Source organism: Gymnoscopelus braueri (genome assembly GCF_963280865.1).
Source record: "Gymnoscopelus braueri genome assembly, chromosome: 22".
Classification (NCBI taxonomy): Eukaryota; Metazoa; Chordata; class Actinopteri; order Myctophiformes; family Myctophidae; genus Gymnoscopelus; species Gymnoscopelus braueri.
In genome coordinates, this window is record NC_137624.1 from 25,880,884 (window position 1) to 25,902,467 (window position 21,584).

At 40.4% G+C, this 21,584-nt stretch overlaps 1 protein-coding gene across 1 annotated transcript in view; it reads left to right on the forward strand.

Moving 5' to 3' along the window:
* The window catches only part of znf618 (zinc finger protein 618), a 54,809-nt gene that overhangs the window by 13,062 nt on the left and 20,163 nt on the right, over positions 1-21,584 (forward strand). The window contains 6 exon segments of the mRNA XM_080420014.1: positions 7,732-8,188; positions 9,399-9,476; positions 11,195-11,239; positions 16,006-16,095; positions 17,291-17,377; positions 20,806-20,904. Of these exon segments, the coding sequence (XP_080276140.1) occupies positions 7,762-8,188; positions 9,399-9,476; positions 11,195-11,239; positions 16,006-16,095; positions 17,291-17,377; positions 20,806-20,904 (826 nt within the window). The 5' untranslated portion in view covers positions 7,732-7,761.

The following is a 21,584-nucleotide window of genomic DNA, read 5'->3' on the forward strand; positions in this document are numbered from 1 at the left end:
ATCTTGTTTCCATTGGGGTTCTTTGTACTCAATTCATCGAAACATTTAATGACAGACACAAACACACAATATACTATGCAAAACATCATATAAACAGTTAGAAGATCACTTTGGTAAGGCAGGCGTACCAATCAGTTGTCATTCTGAAACAGGAAATGATCATCCGCCAACTTGGAAAACACAAACACAGTGATTCTCAACCTTTTCTGGTTCACGGCCCAGGCCACAAGTGGTCAGATGGGTGGACCCCCAAATTGATGTAATTGGCCACAGACCCCCATCTGAAAAAGATTTTTGCCAGGGACCCCCCAGAATAGAACATTTATGTTCAAAAAATACTTTCAAGATTATTTGTTTTAATTCAAAAATAGCAGATGTACAAGCTCACTGTGAGCTTGTACATCTGCTATTTAATAGCCAACATATAAAGTGGTTAAAATGATTGTGATGTTGTATTAACAAATTTAGCAAGGGACCCCCTGGATAGAAGGTTATGTGGAAAAGAAAGAAATTAGGCTTTTCCTATTGTGCTTTCCTGTACTTTTTTTTGTTTTATTACACTGTCAGAGCTCATACAGAATGTGGACTTCACGTCTGCTATACAATTACAATAGTGCCGGTTCTCACAATGTTTTATTTCAAGGACCACCATAACTCTTTACAAATGGAACCAAATGGACCCGTAACACTCTCAGAGTTGCAGACCTGTAAGGGTCTTTTTGGTTCCATTTGTACACTCTCAGAGTTACAGGGATGTAAGCCTAGGGTCCATTTGGAACCCTGTATAGTAATCGTGAAAGGGAACCGTTAATCATTACACATTGATTCATTAACGGTTAATGAATCAGACCAATAAGAGGGAATCCTTAAAATCCTAAAGGATCCCAACCTTGTGCCCAATACAGTATCCTCAACATGTGATTCTAATTTGAGGTTGATTGGATGTTGCATTTGTGTCATATGGTGTTTTCTTTTGTAAGAAATGGGACCCTGCGGCGTGGGGGGTGTTAAGCTGAGTTTAGCTCCTGTCCCGCCAACACTATTGATATGAAAGAAGTTATATTGTTACCTCCCTTATAGGGTATAAATACCTACCTTGGACGGTGTGGATATGTTGTCGCACTATTCCATTGTTAAGCAGCTGAATTCCCCTCATGATCAATGAAGCTCTGTCTGTCTGCATGTCTGTCTGTCTGTCTGTCTGCCTTGAAGACCTTATTAACTTTTGGGTTGAAAAGGTGAAAGATTATAATAACTTGGACAGATTTTCTTTTCTCCTTTTTTTTTTCTTCTCGTGAAAATGATCAGTAGACTGCCCCGAAGAGATGATTAACTTTTTGGTGGAATTACATCACTCCTCTACGGTGGAAATGCCATATCTTGAGTTTGTTGACAGTTTGCATAGTGTTGGTGGAGGTGTGCAGTGTGCACTCTACTGAGTCCCCAGGACTTTTGTTGTGTTATCCCTTAAGCCTAAATGTCTTACTAACTGTACCTCCGTGCTGTTTACGTTTCTGACAAATAAAGCAGTGGATCTCAAACTTTTTCATATCAAGGTGATTTCAAATGATATGTATGTGGACCTCCATCTGAAAAGATTTTGCCAGGGACCCCCAGAAGAGACGATTTGTGTTAAACATCTTGGCTTAAAAATTCAAAGCACACATTTTCAAGATTTTTCCAAAATAGCAGATCTACAAGATCATAGCGCAGCACGAAGTGACGAGCCAATCTCTCCTACTGAGTCTCCTACTGATCGATGACCCGGTCAACTCCTTTAAAACACACACAAAGTATTTATTGTTTGGCCTGGGTGTAAAACTATGGACAGTACAGCCTGTTCCTTTACATCTTGTGGTGCAGCTGACATTTTTCATTGTAATTTGACAGGTGATAATGCTAATATGCTGATATGCTACTATTCTTAGATATTGTAGGTTAGGGGTTACTTGCCCGACATTTCTGTTGGCTGAGTCATGCCTTATTAACTATATGTAACTGGTATTTAATGGTTATAACATAACAATACATAACTAAGATATTAGCCCATATATTTCTGCTTCTTCTTCTTTATTGTTATTATTTATTATTATTTGTAGTAGTAGTTTTATAGTTATAGTTGTGGTGGTAGTGTTTGTGTTTGTGGTAGTTTTTTATAGTAACATTCAGCCACCATCATCTTCAGTAGCCATCTGAAACACACATACTCATTTTGACGTTTCAAGTTGGAAAATTGCAGTAACCTACAATTTATTTGTAAATGACATGGATGAAGACTTCTTATCTGCTCTGAGGAAGGCTAATGGCCGAAACGCGTTAGCCGGAATTAAAAGATTTTGTATCGGAGCCCTTAAGTCTTGCATCCTTTATTTTTGGAGTGCCGCAATTTTCCACTTGGGTGGTTATTTTTGGACATGGATGTATTATTAGTGGTAACTCATCAGTGCATACCACTAGGAAGAAGAGGTTACACTTGATAGTATACTGTATACGGCATAGGCTAAAAGAGGAAAATGGATTGCATTATTAACCTAACTGAACATTAGTCTTTGACCAATAGTCAGGGGATATTAAAAACATCTTGGAATAAATTCCTTACCAAAAAAAATCTTCACCAATGTGTTTGTAAAGGTGTCTAGTAACACATCTCACAAAGACTGAAATGCATTTCCCCTAGGGGAATTTGTGACAGCTGCTGAAAGTTGGGGTACCCTAACCTTATGCGGAAAAGTATTTAGTTTTAAGTAGCATGTGAGGGGTCAAACTAGGGTGTTTTTATGATTCTGAATCCATTGCAAGCATTTGTTTTGCACCAAAACCACTCCTTGGGCTAAAAACGTAGCCTGGGATCCAGCCTGCTTCGCTACGTTCGGCGGACTTTTTTTTCTCTCTTCGCTTCTCAGTCTGGAAAGCCTCCCATTGGGAGGTTTTGCAGAACTACACTGGAACTACATATGTTACGTTGGGCAACGTCGTTGCTGATTGGATGTTGTTCAAACGAATGACGAATCACAACGATCACACTGTTTTTTTTTGGTCCCGCCCCGCACCACAGACCAATCAGAAGCCCCAGGTTCGATTCGAAGCTTTTGGCATGTCCCGCCTCCCTTGGAGATAGGAGGCTTTCCAGACTGAGAAGCGAAGAGAGAAAAAAAAGTCCGCCGAACGTAGCGAAGCAGGCTGGATCCCAGGCTACTAAAAACGGCCATAGCCATCCTTTTCCAGGTATACTTTTTGTGTAAAAAGCCCATTGAGATTGGGCTGTTTTTAGCCCAAGGAGTGGTTTTGGTGCAAAACAAATGCTTGCAATGGATTCAGAATCATAAAAACACCCTAGTTTGCCCCCTTACATGCTACTTAAAACAGAATTAAATTTGGATTTTTTTCCCCCCTGCATAAGGTTATGGTGGGTACTCCAACTTTCAGCAGCTGTCAAAAATTCCCCTAAGGAAACGGCATTTCAGTCTTTGTGAGATGTGTTACTAGACACCTTCACAAACACATTGGTGAAGATTTTTTTTGGTAAGGAATTTACTCCAAGATTGGACATTTTTCTGCTAATATCCCCTGACTACAAGAACAACCTTCCATTTGTCATCACCCATCATTGCCTGTAGTGGCTCGTAGTCATTGCAGAGTATACGTTGTCCCGGACTTTAATGCAACATTTGCCTTTGGAATCTCACGTTGAAAAATTCTACTGAAGAGGTGAGTCTTAAAGGAGTAGTTCACCCAAAGAAATACTTATTTTCTATCAATTCCACACCCCATGAAGCCTTGAATTCATGGAGATTTTTTTTTGTTTTTGTCGCATTCCTGAGCCAATATGATTATTGGCTCAGGAATGCGACAAAAACAATCTCCATGAATTCAAGGCTTCATGGGGTGTGTAGTTGATAGAAAACAAGTCACGTTTTTGGGTGAACTACTCCTTTTAAGACTATGGCTGAAAATGGGAGTGAGTCTGCAGTTCTGAGTTTATTCCACTGTTTGGGAGCCAGGAGGGAGAAGAGTCTGTGTTGGATGTGTTGTCCAGGGTGTTTAACGGAAAGCTTGAACAGCATTCCTGTGTTAGCTCATCTAACTGAGCGGGAAGGGTCATAGGGTTGGATCATCTAGGTATGAGGGTGTCATGCCTTTGGTTGCCTTCTAGGCCAACAGCAGTGTTTAGTACTGGGGGCAGGCAGCATCCGGAAGCCAATGAAGAGAAAAGGGAGGGGGTGGACATAAACATTTTAGGAGGTTGAATACCAGAAACATACTTGTGGCCTATTTACTTGGACTAAAGAAATCATTGGTAAGCTGACAACAAGCCCTTCTAAAACTAATTGAACTATTCATGATTGCATGATAAATATGACCACAGCAAAACTGCAGCGAAGGAATGAAATTATTGATTTTTATCACTGTAGTGTACGCCATCATAGTGTGAAATGATGCCTTGCACCCTAGCCATGGGTAATTACAGTATTGTGTTTTCCATTCTATAATGATATTATAATACTGTAGTACAAGACAGTCATCATACAGTATTATATTTTATGGTTATAACAAACGTTTTTCTGTGAAAAGGTTAAAGCTCTATATTCACATCGTAATCATTACTCTATAGAGTGTTTGTTCAATAACGGTTCTCCCCGTCTCTTAGTCTATTTAATAAACAGAAAATACGTTTTCAGGTGGGTTGTCAATTTCATCCAATCAGAAGAGTACATTCATCAGCTTATATTTTATAGTGTTCCAGTTTCAATTTTGTCCGGAATGTCCGCTCATTTCTTTGAGTCATCAATTCCAATTTCACTTGTTTATTGTTGGCAGAATAACTCGGACGGATCACCCATTTTTCATCATTCTAGGTGGAAATGATCAGTAGGCTGCCCCGAAGAGATGATTAACTTTTTGATGGAATTACATAATCACTCATTGAGCATTAGTGAGGACCAATTACATGATGCTTCTGTATGAGTTCTCTCTTTTGACTGGATAAAATTTGTATCCCGACCCGAAAATGCATTTTCTATTTAATAAAATGCTGGAGAGACGAGGAGACCCCTGTTACTGAACAAACACTCCTTAGGGCGCACTCCCACCAAAACATGGTTGGCTGCTGTTAAACGCAGGTTGTGCGCAGCCACAGTTTTTTGCATCCAGCGGATTCTAAAAAACGGGAGTGACGCACCTGTCACTCACTTTCAGGACCCTCCCCGTAGCCCGCATCGCCTTCTGCCTTGAGCACCATGGTGCTTCCTGAATCTTGGGACGGTCCGCCTTTCGACTCACCCGATTGGACAGAGGGGGAAAGCAGCTCCTGCCTCCAGCAGTTATATGCTTCAAATGGACAAGTCGTATAGAGCAGATAAACGCACGGTCTGCGCGACATGTGGAAAGATCCGCTCTTGCGTGAATCTACGCATTTACATTGACAAAGGATTGGCAGATTCCGCCCCAGAGGTAAAATAAAAGTGCGGTGGGAGCGCGCCCTTAGCAATGATTGCTATCAGAATATAAAGCTATTTAACAAAAGAAAATCACTTATTGCACCTTGAAATCCACTTGAATAAACAGAAGGCTAGGTGAGGCTAGAGTGCTAGCCACTTCTTAGGCAGACACTATAATAAAATCATTGGAAAAACTGTTCTACGGGTGCGGTGCGGTTACACCAAACTTTAATTCTGCCTATGCGGCGGATTCTGCCAATGCTTTTCAATGGGAACGGAGCATTTTAGTTTTTTTGCAGAAATCCGCAAATGGCAACAAACTGCTCCGTTCCCATTGAAAAGCATTGGCAGAATCTGCCGCATAGGCAGAATTAAAGTTTGGTGTGACCGCACCCTAAAACATCAATCCTGACTTTAAGCAAAAGAAAGAAGAAAAAAAAGAGCAAAGAGCAAAACAAGATTCATTATGTCGAGCAAAGAGCTTATTTATTCGTGACCACCCAGTATAAATGAAAGTAAGATTGGGAAGGGCAGGTGCCAGGTACAGAAAACGAAACGAGACAGCTCCTGAATGACATATATTTTAATTTGTACGCCGTCTTAATCATTCTCCGACTTCGACTTAGTTGTCTAATCGTAACCAGTCACCCATTGTATTGTTCAGCCACCTGCAGTGATCTTCGTGTAAAAAACAATCACGTCTTAGGTGAAACAACAATCTAAAATGTTACTTTATGAATAGTGTCAACATGAGCTAATTATTGTGCCTGTTTGCTGAGGTGTGTTGTTCATCAGTTCGTTTCCAAGAAAAGGTGTGTTTGGTGTATGAAAAGGCTCATTGTTGCCGTTTGGTGTTGCTATTATTAGGAGAGTAATTTCCCCTCTTTCCACTAAAATCAGTCATCCTGGCATTACTCTGTTTTGCTTGGTTGCATTCTGACCACCTTCTGTTGACAAAGCCCTGCTGCTTTATAGTCCCGTACCGCATAGAAAGTTGTCTAATTTGGATATTTCTGAAATTAGAGCACTTGGGGTGCCAAGACACTCTGCATTTTATTGTCATCAAAGGTCAAATGTAAACAATGAAGCCACTGTACACCAGAGCTTATTTGCATAATCTTTATTTATTATTTTCCTCTTTTCTCTGTCCTCTGTTCTTTGTCAGCATGCTGCGGTATAAGCCCAGTGATTCTCAACTTATTTACAAGGACCCCCGGGTTTGATATGCATTAGTACACAGACCCCCATTTGATACAATGTTTTATCTCTGAGACTACCAACCTACACTGCATAACCCTCAGTGTTCATTTAAACCATTAAGGCCTGAGTTTCCGATTCTACAAAATGTCTTAACACAAAAAAATATCCTAACAGTTTTCTGAAAAACGTATGTTTCTATATCAGTTGTGCTCAAACTTTTTAAAGTCAAATTATATGTATTTGGCCGCCGACCCCCATCTCAAAATATGTTGTTCCAGGGACCCCCAGAAGCAAAGACTTGAGTTACAAATGTTCGGTTTAAAAATATAAATATTCCAAGATTTGCACACATTTTCTCGATTTTTCATTTTAGCTCAAATCAAAAAATGACACAGATGCGTCCCAGGTCTTAATGGCTTAACTCTGAGAGACAACTCACTGGAACCAGATATTACACTATTGGAGTTACAGAACCGTAACGATCCATTTTGGCTCTTAACCCATTACAACTGGGAAAGCATCTGTGTAACCACTGGACCCCCTGGACCCCATGTTGAGGACCAGTGCTATAGCTTTCTGAAGACCGTAAAACTCTTCATTCTATAGTCATGAGTGACTGTTTTTTTTAGTTTTTTTTTATAAAATGGGAAGAGTGGTTGTCCTCACTTTTCTGTCCTATTTTTTGAGTTTTGGAATAGATACTACATATACCAGCTAGTGATCATGATATCACATTAAGTACAGCATTAAGTACAGCAAAAGTACTTAATGTAGCATCACAATCATTTTAACCACTTTATACCTTGGCTATTAAAAAAATAGACTCACAGCTTCTTGCCATGCAGCGAGCTTGTACATATGCTATGTTTTAACCATTTTTTTTTTTATTGAAAATATTTGTAAACTTTCGAATAATTTTGATTTTTTTTTACATAAACCTTCTCTTCTTGGGGGGGTCTGGCACAAAACCTTTTTGGGTGGGTCCGTGACCAAATATATATCAATTTGGGGGTCGTCCGTTTGCACGAAAAAGTTTCAGAACCACTGCTTTTATCTCACTGTCCCCCCTTTTTTTCTCCCCTCTCCTTTGCAGTAGCACTGGCCCAGAGGAGGCTGCTGAGTTATGAGTGCTCCAGAGGCACCCAGTCCTGGGAAAAAAGAGCCGGTGGATACAGGAGGCGGGGCCAGAGATGGCCCCTCCTCCTCCTCCTCACCTGTCCCAGCCGTAGCTACCGTCTCGGCCATCGCTGCTGCTACTGACGGCGCCACCACCAGTCCCACCACTGGGCCTGTCACACTGATGCCTGTCACACTGAAGAAAGAGCCCGAGACTCCCGCGTCTCCCGTGTCTTCTCCTGTGTCTCCCGTATCTCCCGTGACTCCCACTAGGCCACCCGTGATTCCCATGGCCAGTAACGGGAAAGTGGGGGATGCCAACCCTGCCGAGATCTGTGTGGTCATAGGAGGAAATGACCGCGGACCTCAGACCCAGGGTATGTTTGCCCTGCTTGGTTCTGCTCCCCCAACGAAGAACACAGACTCATGCATAGGTGTGTGTGTGTGTGTGTGTGTGTGTGTGTGTGTCTGTCTCTCTGTGTGTGTGAGAATACAGTCATTTGTCTGTCTTCTCTGTCTTGTCCAAACATGACTGACTGACCCTGAAGAGTTTTGGAGGAGCACATTTATCTCCCTGGTTAACTCACACCTCAGATCTCTTCCTTTTTTTTGCATTACGTCCTTATTTAGAACCAACTATGCTGTAACATTCCATGGTGACCTTCAAACTCTTCTGGCCCCATGTGAACACTGGAAGTGGATTCACACCCCAATGATAAAAGCTAAACCCAGGTCTCTTCACGAGGTGGTATTAGATTAGGTTTCTTTTTAAGTCTAGTTGTTTGGAGGGTTCATTTGTGCAGCATGAACATTGCGGCACACTTTCACCAAGCTCTTTTTGTGTGTGCGATATTTACAATGCCAGTGGTGTTGACACTGTATGCCAGGTGACATTATCAGTATACATATATATATGTGTATAGTTATATCATTGCATAAAATTAATTTAGTAAGAGCAGGAGTGCTTTCTTTCAAGAGTGCCGTCTGCCCAAACTGACACTAACAAACCTTGATGAATCTTGGTCGCTGGAGAAGATTAATTGGCTCAAAATGCTATCAAATTAGTTTAAAGCATACTATTTAAAACTGTCTATTTTTACTAGACTATTTAAAATTACCCTAGTATGCTCTATCTACCTACGTTATACGATTTAGGCCATGATTGGCATGATGCAATTAAAAAAAGGGCATATGTTTTATGGCATGACTTTAACAACAGCTTTATTTAGACCCTAGACCATTAGCCTCAATGGCTGCCTGCCAGTACATAGTGGACCAGCGCTGCTGGGCCTTGTCCATCCTAAAGCCAAATTTGTCCATTTCAAAGTGTGCTTTTTTTCCTAAAACAGTAATGACTTTTTATCTAAGCAGAGAAGTTGGACCCAGTGTGCTAGCTAAATCATCCTAAAATATGTGTATTATTTGATATGGAGACGGTGTATTTGGAGATAAGCCTGGTGTGCCCGTGTCGCACACTGAAACTAGCCCATCTACAAGCTCACGATGTCGCAGCGAGACACATTGTGAGGTGGCAGACGGGGTTCAGATTCGGTGCGCGACAAGACGCGCAAACCAAGTATAACTCAAGGCTTTACACATTGATTATAACGCTCTCTGCAATGTGCTTTTTGCCTTTTCACACAGGTTCCTATGTGTGCGGGGTATGTGGGAAAAAGTACAAGTACTACAACTGTTTTCAGACACATGTCAGGGCACACCGAGGTAAGACACGTCTTTTTCAGACGGCATATGGGGCTGTTTGTGGAATGCCACAGAATAATTGAGTCATGACGCTATCTATTTTTAACCCATTCAAGCCGGGAACGCATCTGTGTCATTTTTTTATTTCTTTGGCCATTTAAAAATAGCAGATCTACAGGCTCTCGGTGCCGCGCTACGAGCTTGTAGATCTGCTATTTTGGGGGAAAATCTTACAAATCTTTGAATATATATATTTTCAAAGCGAACATTTGTAACTCAAATCTTTGCTTCTAGGGATTCTACAAATGTCTTGTAAATCCTAACAGTTTTTTTTAAATAACGTATGTTCCTGTAATATCAGTGGTTCTCAAACTTTTTCATGTCAAGGACCACCCAAAATGATAGGTATTTGGCCGTGGACTCCCCCTCATCTCAAAATATTTTGTTCCAGGGACCCCCCAGAAGTTGTAACATGAGTTAAAAATGTTTGCTTGAAAATATATATATTCATTTCAAAGATTTGCACAAAACATAGCGCGGCGTTATGCTCTTGTAGATCTGCTATTTTTGAATAGCCCAAAGAAATCTAAAAATGACACAGATGCGTTCCCGGTCTTAATGGGTTAACAAAATCCTGTTCTAGTGGCATATAAAGTATGCGTCTAAATTTATATGCCACCTTTACGTGACTCGTGTATTTTTGACAGAATTTGATTTGTGCTCTCGGGCGGTGCAGTGGTAAAACTCCCGCCCACCATGGCAGACACTATATGGGCTCAACTCCTCCGCGGTGCATCCGGCTCGGCCCGGCCGTGCCAACAGACACAATTGGCCGCAGTTCGTGGGTGGGAAACCACGAACAGGTGCCCCTTAACCAGTGTTGCCAGATTCTGTAAGAGAAACAAGCAACCAGGTCTAGGAAAACCAGCCCAAAAGAAGCGACTATGGGCCACATGAGCACTTTAACATATACATCAGCTATTTGAAAATAGCAGATCTACAAGCTCACAACGCGTCGCAGCTTGTAGATCGGCTATTTTCAAATAAAATATTGCGTGGAAATTATAATAAGCAGATCTGGCAACCCTGGCCCCAACCAGGTTGGTTGGTTGGTTGGCTGGTTGCCTCAACCAGGTTCGTTGGTTGGTTGGCTGGTTGCCTCAACCAGGTTGGTTGGGGCACTGCAGTCTGAGCCCAGCTTGTATCTTGTTTTTGTTTACCGGTAGTTTAGTTTTTGCCCCATGGTTTTAATGTTAAAACTGAATCATCACAATGTGAGACTTTGGTTTTGTGTGCTGTTAGCCTGTTAAAACCGGGACATTTTTGGTTTTAGCTACAGTATATAAAGCAACAAAGGTTTTTCAAAAAACTCTTCGGATTTATTTAGAACAGTGGTTTAGAACATTGGTTCTCAAAAATAGCAGATATACAAGCTCACAGCACGGCACTTTGTGCTGCGAGCTTGTACATCTGCTATTTTTGAACATTTTGGAAAAATTGTGAAAGTGTTGAATAATTTTGCGTTTTTTTTAACACAAATCTTCTCTTCTGGGGGGGTCCGCGAGCAAATGCATATCATTTTGGGGGTCCTTGGCACAAAAAAGTTGAAGGAGCACTTATTTAGAAGGCATTTGTACAATTGGCCTCAGGTCTTGAGTAACACAAACCGTAGCGTTCATCTTATCACATTGTTCTCTGTGATTGCAACTCTTTGTTTTTGTCTCCTCATCTCACTGCAGAGTCAGAAATCATGGTTGGAGATGGACCTCCCCCAACACCTAACAGTGAGTCTACCTCTGGACATTCATCTACTACACACACACACACACACACACACACACACACACACACACACACACACACACACACACACTGGGGCTTTCTTGACATTTAGAATTTAAATGTTAATGAGGCCAAGTATGTATTCATTGTTCCCCCTGTATTTCTAAATAAATGCATTACACCTGATTATTTCCCCCTGAGAATCTCATAGTTGGCTAGTTTACACCACGGTGATACAGTTTTGAATGTATACACGGTAAAATCCTCTTTAGGGTCCATTTGGGTTAAATGAAGACTCAGGATTTTTTTGTGTGCAAGTTAACTTTTGCCCTGTTCACTCAACAAGACTATAATCATTATGGAACATAAAATGACAGAAAAGTTCTTCAAGTAGGCGTGGTGGGGGATATGGCCAACAGATCATGTTATGTTATTTTCCAAACTCATAACAGTATTTCCTAAGTATTTAAGCAACAATATTTTACTAATATTGATACCAAAGTTAGTTTTTACAGTTACTATGCATGCTTCCCTTTGTAAATGGTTAACCACTGTTCTCATGTGGTTCACCATGACATGTTTTGCACATTTTACAAATTGGCACTAACATTTTGGCAGTGTTGGACTTTGCAAATCGTTGCTGTCTGGCAGAAACCATATTTCAACTTTTCGTAAATGAATGCCCTACTGTACTTCATCATACAAGAGAAAATAGCACATCTACAAGTTCACAACAGCTTGAGCTTGTAGATCGGCTATTTTCACTAATTAATACGAATAATAATAACAGAGGAATGGTTTTGGACATGCAGTATGAGGTTTCCACCTGACGGTGACAAAATGCAAGCCAATTCTAGATGGCAGAGGCAAACTCCCCCTTGATAGTTTTATCCACTCAGACTATACATCCACACTATACATGACTCAGAGAGTCATGTATAGTGTGTGGTATTTATTTGTGCACTCTGCATGTTGGCACTGGGAAAAACTGTGTTCTTTAAATTGTGTCTGAATAATCCTGTGAGGGATGGGCTCTGAAAGGCAGCAAGACACAAACATATTGAGAGATACAAACTTATTCATTCAATCATTAGTCTCGCGTAGCCAGACAACTATTCCACAATCTCCGAATGCTATATAGAGTCTGGAACTACACCTCCCGAAATCCGAGAGCGGAAGCTGGCACTTCCGTTCACGAAAATATATTGTAAAATATCTTTACATTTTATTTTTTAATTTCCATTTCTGCTAAGCAGCAAGCTAAATATACTTAAATTATTTTGATTTATATCAGGATAGATTTGCGCGACTGTAAAGACGAAACGGAAGTGGTGAGGAGGCTTCCGAGTCCCAGACTGCATGACCGGAAACATTTGAAAATTGTGGGAGGCAACAGTCTGGCCACGCGAGACTATTCATTCATACACACCCCATGAAGCCTTGAATTCATGGAGATTTGTTTTGTTTTTGTCGCATTCCTAAGCCAATAATTTGATGACGGGCGGAGACTCAAAGAGTCTCCTACTGAGTCTCCTACTGACCGATGACCCGGTCATCAAATTATTGGCTCAGGAATGCGACAAAAACATCTCCATGAATTCAAGGCTTCATGGGGTGTGTAATTGATTGAAAACAAGTATGTTTTTGGGTCTACTACTCCTTTACAGGGTTCCCACGGTCATGAAATTCCTGGAATTATTTTGAAATTAGAAAAACTTTCCAGGTGTGGAAAAGGTTTGGAATTAATCACATTCTTTTAGGAAATGTTATACAGTGTTTTTGGCTATTGATTTTGTTCATTAACTCTCTCAGTGCCACGCCCCGAGATATCCCGAGTTTTTCCCGAGTACCCTCAGTGCCAGCACGAGAAATCCCGAGTTTTTTACTTTTGACTGTGGTCGCGCTATTCTGTTTATTTTTCATGATCACTTTCGCTTCCTGACTCCTTCAGACTCACCCGGAGCCGGATGTAAAAAAAAAAATCATTTCCCGGGTCACGTTGTTTTTCTCCGGTGATTTTCGGCCAGAATAGGGAAAGTCACGGTTTTTCACACGGTATAAAAAGCGAACGGAGAGGTCCACGTCTACTCTCTTTGGTCTGGGTGACGATCAGTCATCGTAGTCGTGTATCGCATCGTAATGTAGCGCGATCAACGATTGTCGAAAATGTCAACATCCGGTTATGACCGGATATGACGTGAGCCTGATTGGGAGGGGGTGAGTGAGCCAGCGAGGTCATCAATGTGCCGATTTGTTGCTCTCTACTGGTAGAACTGTATTATGGGTTTAAAAACCCAATCAGATCATTTATTTGAATGAAAAATTACAAAATTAAAAAAAGAAAAAAAACGCAAATTGCTGGCACTGGGGGAGTACTTTATGAAAATACTCTTGGCACTGAAAGAGTTAAAAAAAATCCCAAAACATGTCTAACATTATGTGAAATATCTGCTGCTAATATATCTGCTGCTAAAAATAATAGCAACATTTTACATCGTGATTACACCTTCTCTCCAGTCTGTCTTGGGGCATTGATAGCATACAGGTGAAAAAGCCTCAAAATACTTTGTAAAAGTTATGGAAAAGTGTTGAAAATTCCTTGTTACAATGTGTGGGAATCCTGCCTTTTAACATGTTTTCCAATATTAAGAGAAAGGAATCAGTGACCATAGTAAATGCTTATCCAATCAGACGTGTGTGTGTTTTGATGCATGACACCAGTTGAAAGAATAGCCTCCAGTTGGCATTTAGTCAGTCGCTGTCAGGTAAAAAAAAATGTATCTCCATATTTCAATAGATGTTTTTTATGGGGGAAATTAATGCTCTACTCCGTCGTACGATAGTGTCACGCCAAAGCAGAGAAAATTGCCGATCTTCAAGCTCACAATCTGTAGATAGGCTTATCTACAGATTGTGAGCTTGAAGATCGGCAATTTTTGTCATTTCTAATCTTATTTCTAATCATGTTTGAAATTTAAACTTAAAGTTTAAATTTTTTTTTTACATTATTTTTGTTAAAATAATTGTTAAATTGCTTTAGATTCTGATAGTACTAATTGATATAGAGTGTTTGTATGTTCAGTAAGAGGGGTCTCCCCGTCCCTCCAGCTCTTGATTAAACAGAAAATGCTATTCCAGGTTGGGATACCAATTTTATCCAATCAGGAGAGGGAACACAGAACACAGGATAAACAAGTCAAATTGGAAATGATGACACAAAGAAACGAGCAGACAAAATTGGACACTATAATGAAGCTGATAAATGGGTACTTTCTCCTGATTAGGCCCAGAAGCTTTGACTTAAAAAAAATAATTGAAGGTCAGCCCTAGTATGAGGCTACTACCCGACAGCAACAACATGCCGTTTTGGAGCAATACCCTCTCCACCTGCCTCCGTGACAAGTTTGTCAGTGTCGTGGTGCTTCTTTTTTTTTCAGTCAAGTCAGTGGCTCATTCCACTGGATTTGTGTCAAGGATCTCTTCAGTCATTCATTTGTGCCGACTGGCTGCCATGCGGGCCTATATACAATACCTCCCTCCATGTCACACCGTCTGCTTTATATAGCAGCAGCGGATGTCGAGAACTCCTTTTATGTAGAGATAATCTGCTTCCCTTTCTCCCCCTGTCCTATCTCACCCCTCTACAAACTTAGCCAGGCCAGAGTGGCTGAACACTGTCTGTCTGCAGATAACGTGTTACTATGGGAAAAAATTATAATGTGAAGTAAAATTTGCTTTTTATTGCTCTTTATAACCCCAATTTATTTTCCAGGGATTTGATAGAACCTCCATGGCAATGATGGCGTGTCTCAATCTAATCTTATAAATTCTAATGACTATTATTGTATCCCATCTTATGCTGTTAATATGTAATGGCTGCCCTGTATTTGATCTATTCTGTCTGATCGATCTCGCGTTTCGAGCTTGCAGATCTGCTATTTTTGTGTGACGCTGTAGTATGATCAAGTAGGGTGTTTACGAAAAAACACAAGAAGTTTGAATATGGAGTTTAGAGGTTGCTGCCCGACAGTAACGATGTTAGCCTTTAGCTTCTCTGACTTTATTTCTATATACCTACAGAGTATCCATTTAAAAAAAAATCCCCATCAGTCACTAAAAAGGAGAAGCTGTTGCAGGTTAGTTGTTGTTGTTTAACAGGCACATCTTAACAGTCCATGAATAGTTGTGACACAACTTTACAAGATATAGTTAGATGTTCAATATAAACATTTTAGTGCAACTCATGGAATTGATGGGTGGTCCATGAACACTATCAGGATTGTCAAGTGGGCCCTGATCCAGAAAAGGTTGAGAACCACTGTAAGACCAGGGGTCTTCAACAGGCGGTCCGGGACCCCTAGGGTGTCCTCAGAGTTACTACAGGGGGGGCCGCCAAATCTTTGTGTGATAGGATTTTTTTTTTTTTTTACATGAACCACTTCAACCCTAGCATCCCTTTTCTGAGGAGAACTTTAGCCAAAAATAGCAGATCTACAAGCTTGTAGATTGGCTATTTTTTTGGCAAAGAGGTATAGGTCTGGGTGTAGAGGGGAAAAAAGAGCAGTAAAAATAAAAAAATACAAAAAAAGGTTTAATCTGAAACACAATTTTCTACAATATAGTGGGGGTCCGTTCCTGCTTCATCTCTCTCTCAGCTAGGGGGGGTCCTTGGCCTGGAAAAGCTGAAGGTTGAAGACCCCTGCTGTAGACAAACTATGAGTCACAGAAACAAAACTGTGTGTCTCTTTGTGTCATGTCCCAACTGTAGATAACTTCCGCTACTCCTGTGACATCTGTGGCAAGAAGTACAAGTACTACAGCTGCTTCCAGGAGCACCGAGATCTGCATGCAGTCGATGGTAATTACTCTTTTAATCTAATTCATGGCCAGATTGGTTGAATTTTTTACCTAGACTTTTTAAGGTGAGCTTGCTTTATTGATCATTTGCTGCACTCACTTTGACCATGGCGTCTGTTTTTGGCCAGTTTTCACATTTAAACAATGGCAAAAATAGAAGATCTACAAGCTCGCAGCGTGCCACGACGCGTTGTGAGCTTGTAGATCGGCTATCTTAGCTATTTATGAGGTAGGGCTTAAGGGATAGTTCACCCCCAAAATGACTTTTTTTCTACAGATTAGTCACCCCCATGGAGACTTGAATTCATGGATATTCTTTTGTTTTTGTCGCATTCCGAAGCCAATAATTTGATGACCGGCAGCGGTTCCGGTAGGAGACACAAAGAGTCTCCTTTGTGTCTCCTACCAGAACCGCTGCCTACCGGTCCGCTGGTCATCAAATTATTGGCTTAGGAATGCGACAAAACCAAAAAAATATCCATGAATTCAAGTCTCCATGGGGTGACTAATATATAGAAAAAAAGTAATTATTTTGGTGAACTATCCCTTTAAAGGGACCTACACCATGAATTTGAACTTTTTCTTCTTTTTGTGTGTTTTTGGTCTCCCCTACCTCTCTTCTATCCCCAAAAATACCCCAGTTTGAACACTCAGGCTTTCACAGCAAATCTGGGGTTTTCTTGTCTCAAAACAGGCCAAACTGATTTGCACCCTGACGTGACGTGACGTGACGTCACGTCAGGGTACAATACCTCCCGTTTTTCAGTTCCAACCAAAACAAAACAAAAAAAAAAAATCGTTATTTTTATTTTAAATTCCTTATTTTTATTTTTTTACTTTTTCCACACAGAACCAGGAGATAACATGCATACAAACTGGCTCAATAGCGCCCCGTGCCAAACAGGACAATGTGGTATTGCAGGTGAAAGTGCTTTATAAGCCAGAGAGAAGTTAGTTGGAATGAGTATATCTGAGGCTTGATTTAGGCTCAAACCTTTTGAAAAACGTTTGAGGGACATAAACAATATGATATTAAATATTATCATTATTTTTTAAATTGATGGTGTAGATCCTTTAAGTGTTAATAGTAAATGGCTATAACTTATTTGTTCTTTTTACCGGGAAAAAATAATAGTATATCTGCATAAACACGGGGTAGTTTTTAATGATATTATGGTCTTTCTTGCTCTCCTCAGACCCATATGAACACCAACAGGTTATTTTACCTGTGGATGACCTCAAAGAAGAAATGCCAGTTGAACCCTATAAAAAAATTGGACCAAGTAAGTCACGTCTGTTTGACTGTATTATCTTCGCCAGGACGGGATGGCAGGAGGCAGAGATTGTTTTTGGTTCCTGCGAGTCGGTTACTTACGTAAATCAGCAATGGTGGAAGAAGTACTCAAATGTTTTACTTATCAATACCACAATCTAGAAATACTAAGTTACAAGTGAAAATCTGGTATTTAAAATGTACTTCAGTACCAAAAGGAAAATGACTCATTATGCATTATGTCCCATTTGTCCCAAGTTCAATATGCATACAAATCTTTTGAAAATAAAAGTATAAAAAAGGCTAAAGTGGTTAATGTATATATATATTTTTTATAATAATCAAAATCTACAAAGTAACTAGTAACTAAAGTTTTCAAATAATTGTAGTGGAATATTATTCTGGGTAATATTTGCCTCTGAGATGTAGTGGAGTAGAAGTAAAAGTATAGAAAATTTGAAATACTCCAGTAAAGTAAAGATGACTCAAATGTGTACTTAAGTACAATACTTGATTACATGTACTTAGTTACTTTACACCACTGTAAATCAGTACACATTATCTCTGGAGTGATGATTGACTTCCAAAGTTTTCCCTGGCTAGCCAACCCTGTTTCTAGTTATTTATTTCCTGCAGTTTCTCATCATCAGACTGAAGCCATAGAACTTTAGAACTTGAATATTTTAGTGAGTGAAAGACATTGCAATACCAGGTCAAAGAAAGATTAGAAAATATGACACATTTGTAGTGGAATTTGCAGTCGTTAAAATCTAATGGATAGTTAAAAAACTAAGTATCTTGCAACATTCTAAGAGAGTTTGACTACATGTCAAAATGCTGTTAAAACTGCTGGAGCTACTTATCTTTCTACATGTGTATATATCAGTCCCAAAACATTTCAAATGCCCAAAGTCATTTTTGACTCTGTAAATGTAATACTTAATCCTCCGGTTACTGCCAGCCTTGAATGTGTCCCCAACATTTTCTTACATTTAAGTTGTTGATCGTTAGCTGACATTAGATCCTGCATCTCATCTTCTACTAATGATTATGTCAGTCTAAGCCTCTGTCCCTCCCTTGTTTACTGGAAGTACTGTAGTTTCCCATATGAAACCCACAGCCTGCTCGCGTGATATACTGTACCTCGCCTCCTTAACCCATTGAGACCTGAAGCCGATTCTACATGTCTCCTAAATCCCAACATTATTCTGAAAAACGTATGTTTCTATATCAGTGGTGCTCAATCTTTTTCATGTCAAGGACCACCCAAATTTATATGTATTTGGCCGCGGACCCCCATCAAAATATTTAGTTCCAGGGACCCCCCAGAAGCAAAGATTTGAGTTAAAAATGTTCGCTTTAAACATATATATATTCAAAGATTTGCACACATTTTCACGATTTTTCAAAAATAGCAGATACACAAGCTCATAGCGCGGCACTCGGTGCCGCGCTATGAGCTTGTATATCTGCTATTTTTGAATAGCCTTAAGTGTAAAATAATGCTTTTTAGCTCAAATCTAAAAATGACACAGTTCCAGGTCTTAATGGGTTAAGAGAGATTTTTGACAGTTTGGGCTAGGCATCTTTTGACAAGATGATAGGCATCTTGTCTAAAGAATGAACAGCTGTCATGGTCAATTTTATTTTAAACACGCTGCTGTTCAGCCTATACAATAGGTCAATTATTGACCCCACAGTCCTCACAAATTGTAAATAATCAACTTTTCTTTTGCTAAGTGATAATACAATGGAGAATGTTCTATTCTACTCCCCCTGACAGCATTAATGATATACCGTATGTTCCTCCCTTGGACCACTGTCTTCCTTCACTAAACCACATGTAAAAAAAAATCTTGGTGTGTTGTGAAATTTGACAAGCACATCAACTCTGTTGTAAAGGGAAGTGTTTTCTAACTCAGTCAGACTGACAGACAGACAAAACCAAGTCCAAGTCTCTTCTCTCTGATATGAAGAAAGTGATTCATGCTTTCATTTCCTCCCGGCTGGACTATTGCAACTCATTGCCGTTACATAGCAGTTGCTAGCTCCTCCCTCTCCCGTCTGTGGCTTGTCCAGAACACTGTTTTCCCAAAATAGTAGGTCTGGACCCACGTTTTGGGTCGCGAGTAAATATCCCCTTTTTTTGTTTCCGTACCAAAAAAAAGTTTAAACAAAAAAAAATCTTCTCACCAATTAAAAACTATTCCAAAATGTTTGCGTCAAATGTCACTGTTTGTCGCAGAGTTATTTTATTTATTTACTTTTTATACCAATATTCACCAAATTATGTACACATGATCTCGGGAGTCATGTGACAATGAGTGTCAAACAGTTTTTTTATATCACACCCGCACTTGGCTTCCAAAATGTCCCTATTTCTTACAAAGAAAAATGCTCCTAAAGCGGTTTCACTTCTTTTTTTTTTGTGTGCTATTTACCCCTTTTTCTCCCCAATGTATTCGTTATACCAATTTATTCCTCCCCACACACACAGCAGTGTATTGTCACTGCTGTTCTATCCTACTGACTCACCTGCCAGTGAGGAGCCACCACCAGGAGGACGTAGAGCCTTTGTCTTACTCCTCCCGCGCAACACTCCCTGCTGACAGGTGCCACCCCCAGCCCGTAGGAATACGTGCAGTCACTGCAGTGATATCACCCGCCCCTGAACACGGGGCAATTGTTTTCCTATTGATAAACGCTCGACAAAGCTGCAGCACCGTGGTGCATTCGAACCCACAACCCACAGCGGTGTAAGGCAAGCTACTTGACCACTGCGCCACCCAAGCGCCAAAAAAAAAGAAAAGCGGTTTCACTTCTGCCCGTGAGGGCCACACCACAGATGTGAAAAGTTGAACCGTGTCGTAGAAACACTATCTTCCCCCCCGCAGCTTCCTCTGCTCCTGGCGGCTGCAACCCACAACTTACACAACCCTGGCGAGCTAAAGGCCACCTGGCCTGGCAGAGATATGCGCTCTGTTATTGTCTGTGTGGATTGTTCTCCGTCGCCACGACTGATTTCAGTCATTTTCATAAGATTAAAGAGTATCAGCTTGTGTCAATCTAGCAATACTATACATACGTATATTCAGAATCATCTGCCATAAAACCCTTAATGGTTGCGGATGTTTTACAAAAGCAATACGTTATCTGCCAATTCCTTCAACTGGTTGGCTGTATGTAGAAGGTTTAGAATGATAATACCTAAACATCGTAATTCCGCATCAGTGCTCCTCAAACATATCAATTTCAAGGACCCCCATATCTCTCAGAGATACAGACCTGCAAGGGTCCATTTGCAACCCTCCTCATGGGGTCCCGGACCCCACTTTGAGAACCACTGTTCTACATATAGTATATTGTACTAATTTTTTAGGAAAGATAATGATATATTTGATGTTATAATAATAATTTTCTTTGCTTTTATTTGTCCAGAATCAGGCAGCTATTTATGTGCGATCTGCGGGAAGCAGTACAAGTATTTCAACCCATACCAGGAACATGTGGCTCTTCACATCGGCCTACCGACGGCAGGTGAGGTGGCCTTTCTATGAAAGTATTAACAACCTGAAACGTTACAGGTGTTACAAGCTAGTGATCACCCAACATGTTCAAAGTTCCAATCCATGTAGACATATGTAACATAATTGTCTCTGTCGGGTAGAAACCGATGTCCATACGTTCAGAAATAGCAAAAAGCAGCAGATCTACAAGCTTGTGGATCTGCTGCTTTTGATAAAATGTTGAATGCAAAGTACAGCATCTCAAGCTCCTCCTGAAGCAGTATTTGGCTTAAGTATTTTGACCTTGTCTCAATCCCAAATTCCAGAGGGACGGTCTCACTCTGACTGGTTACTTGGACGTCACATCTAGGTTTTTCTGTCGCCAATCTCGGCTCTACAATTTTGGATGTTTTATTTTATACAGTATGTGGAAGAGTAATATTCCACCTCAAAACCAGTTGCTTTCACAGTCCGTTGCCTTTGTGAGAATTCAACCTATAGTCCTGCCTTGTTACCATGGTGGTGGGACACGTGATTTCCAACCACAAACTGCACTAAAAGCAGGGGTTAAAAAAACGGGAAGTAAAACTGTCTGGAGGGGGGCTTTAAATGGAAAAGTAGATGTTGAATATAGCACTGCAATTCTCTTTGTGTGATGCTTTAGATAAAATGGCAGTCAAGATAAGAAGATGTAGTTGAATTTGAGTACCA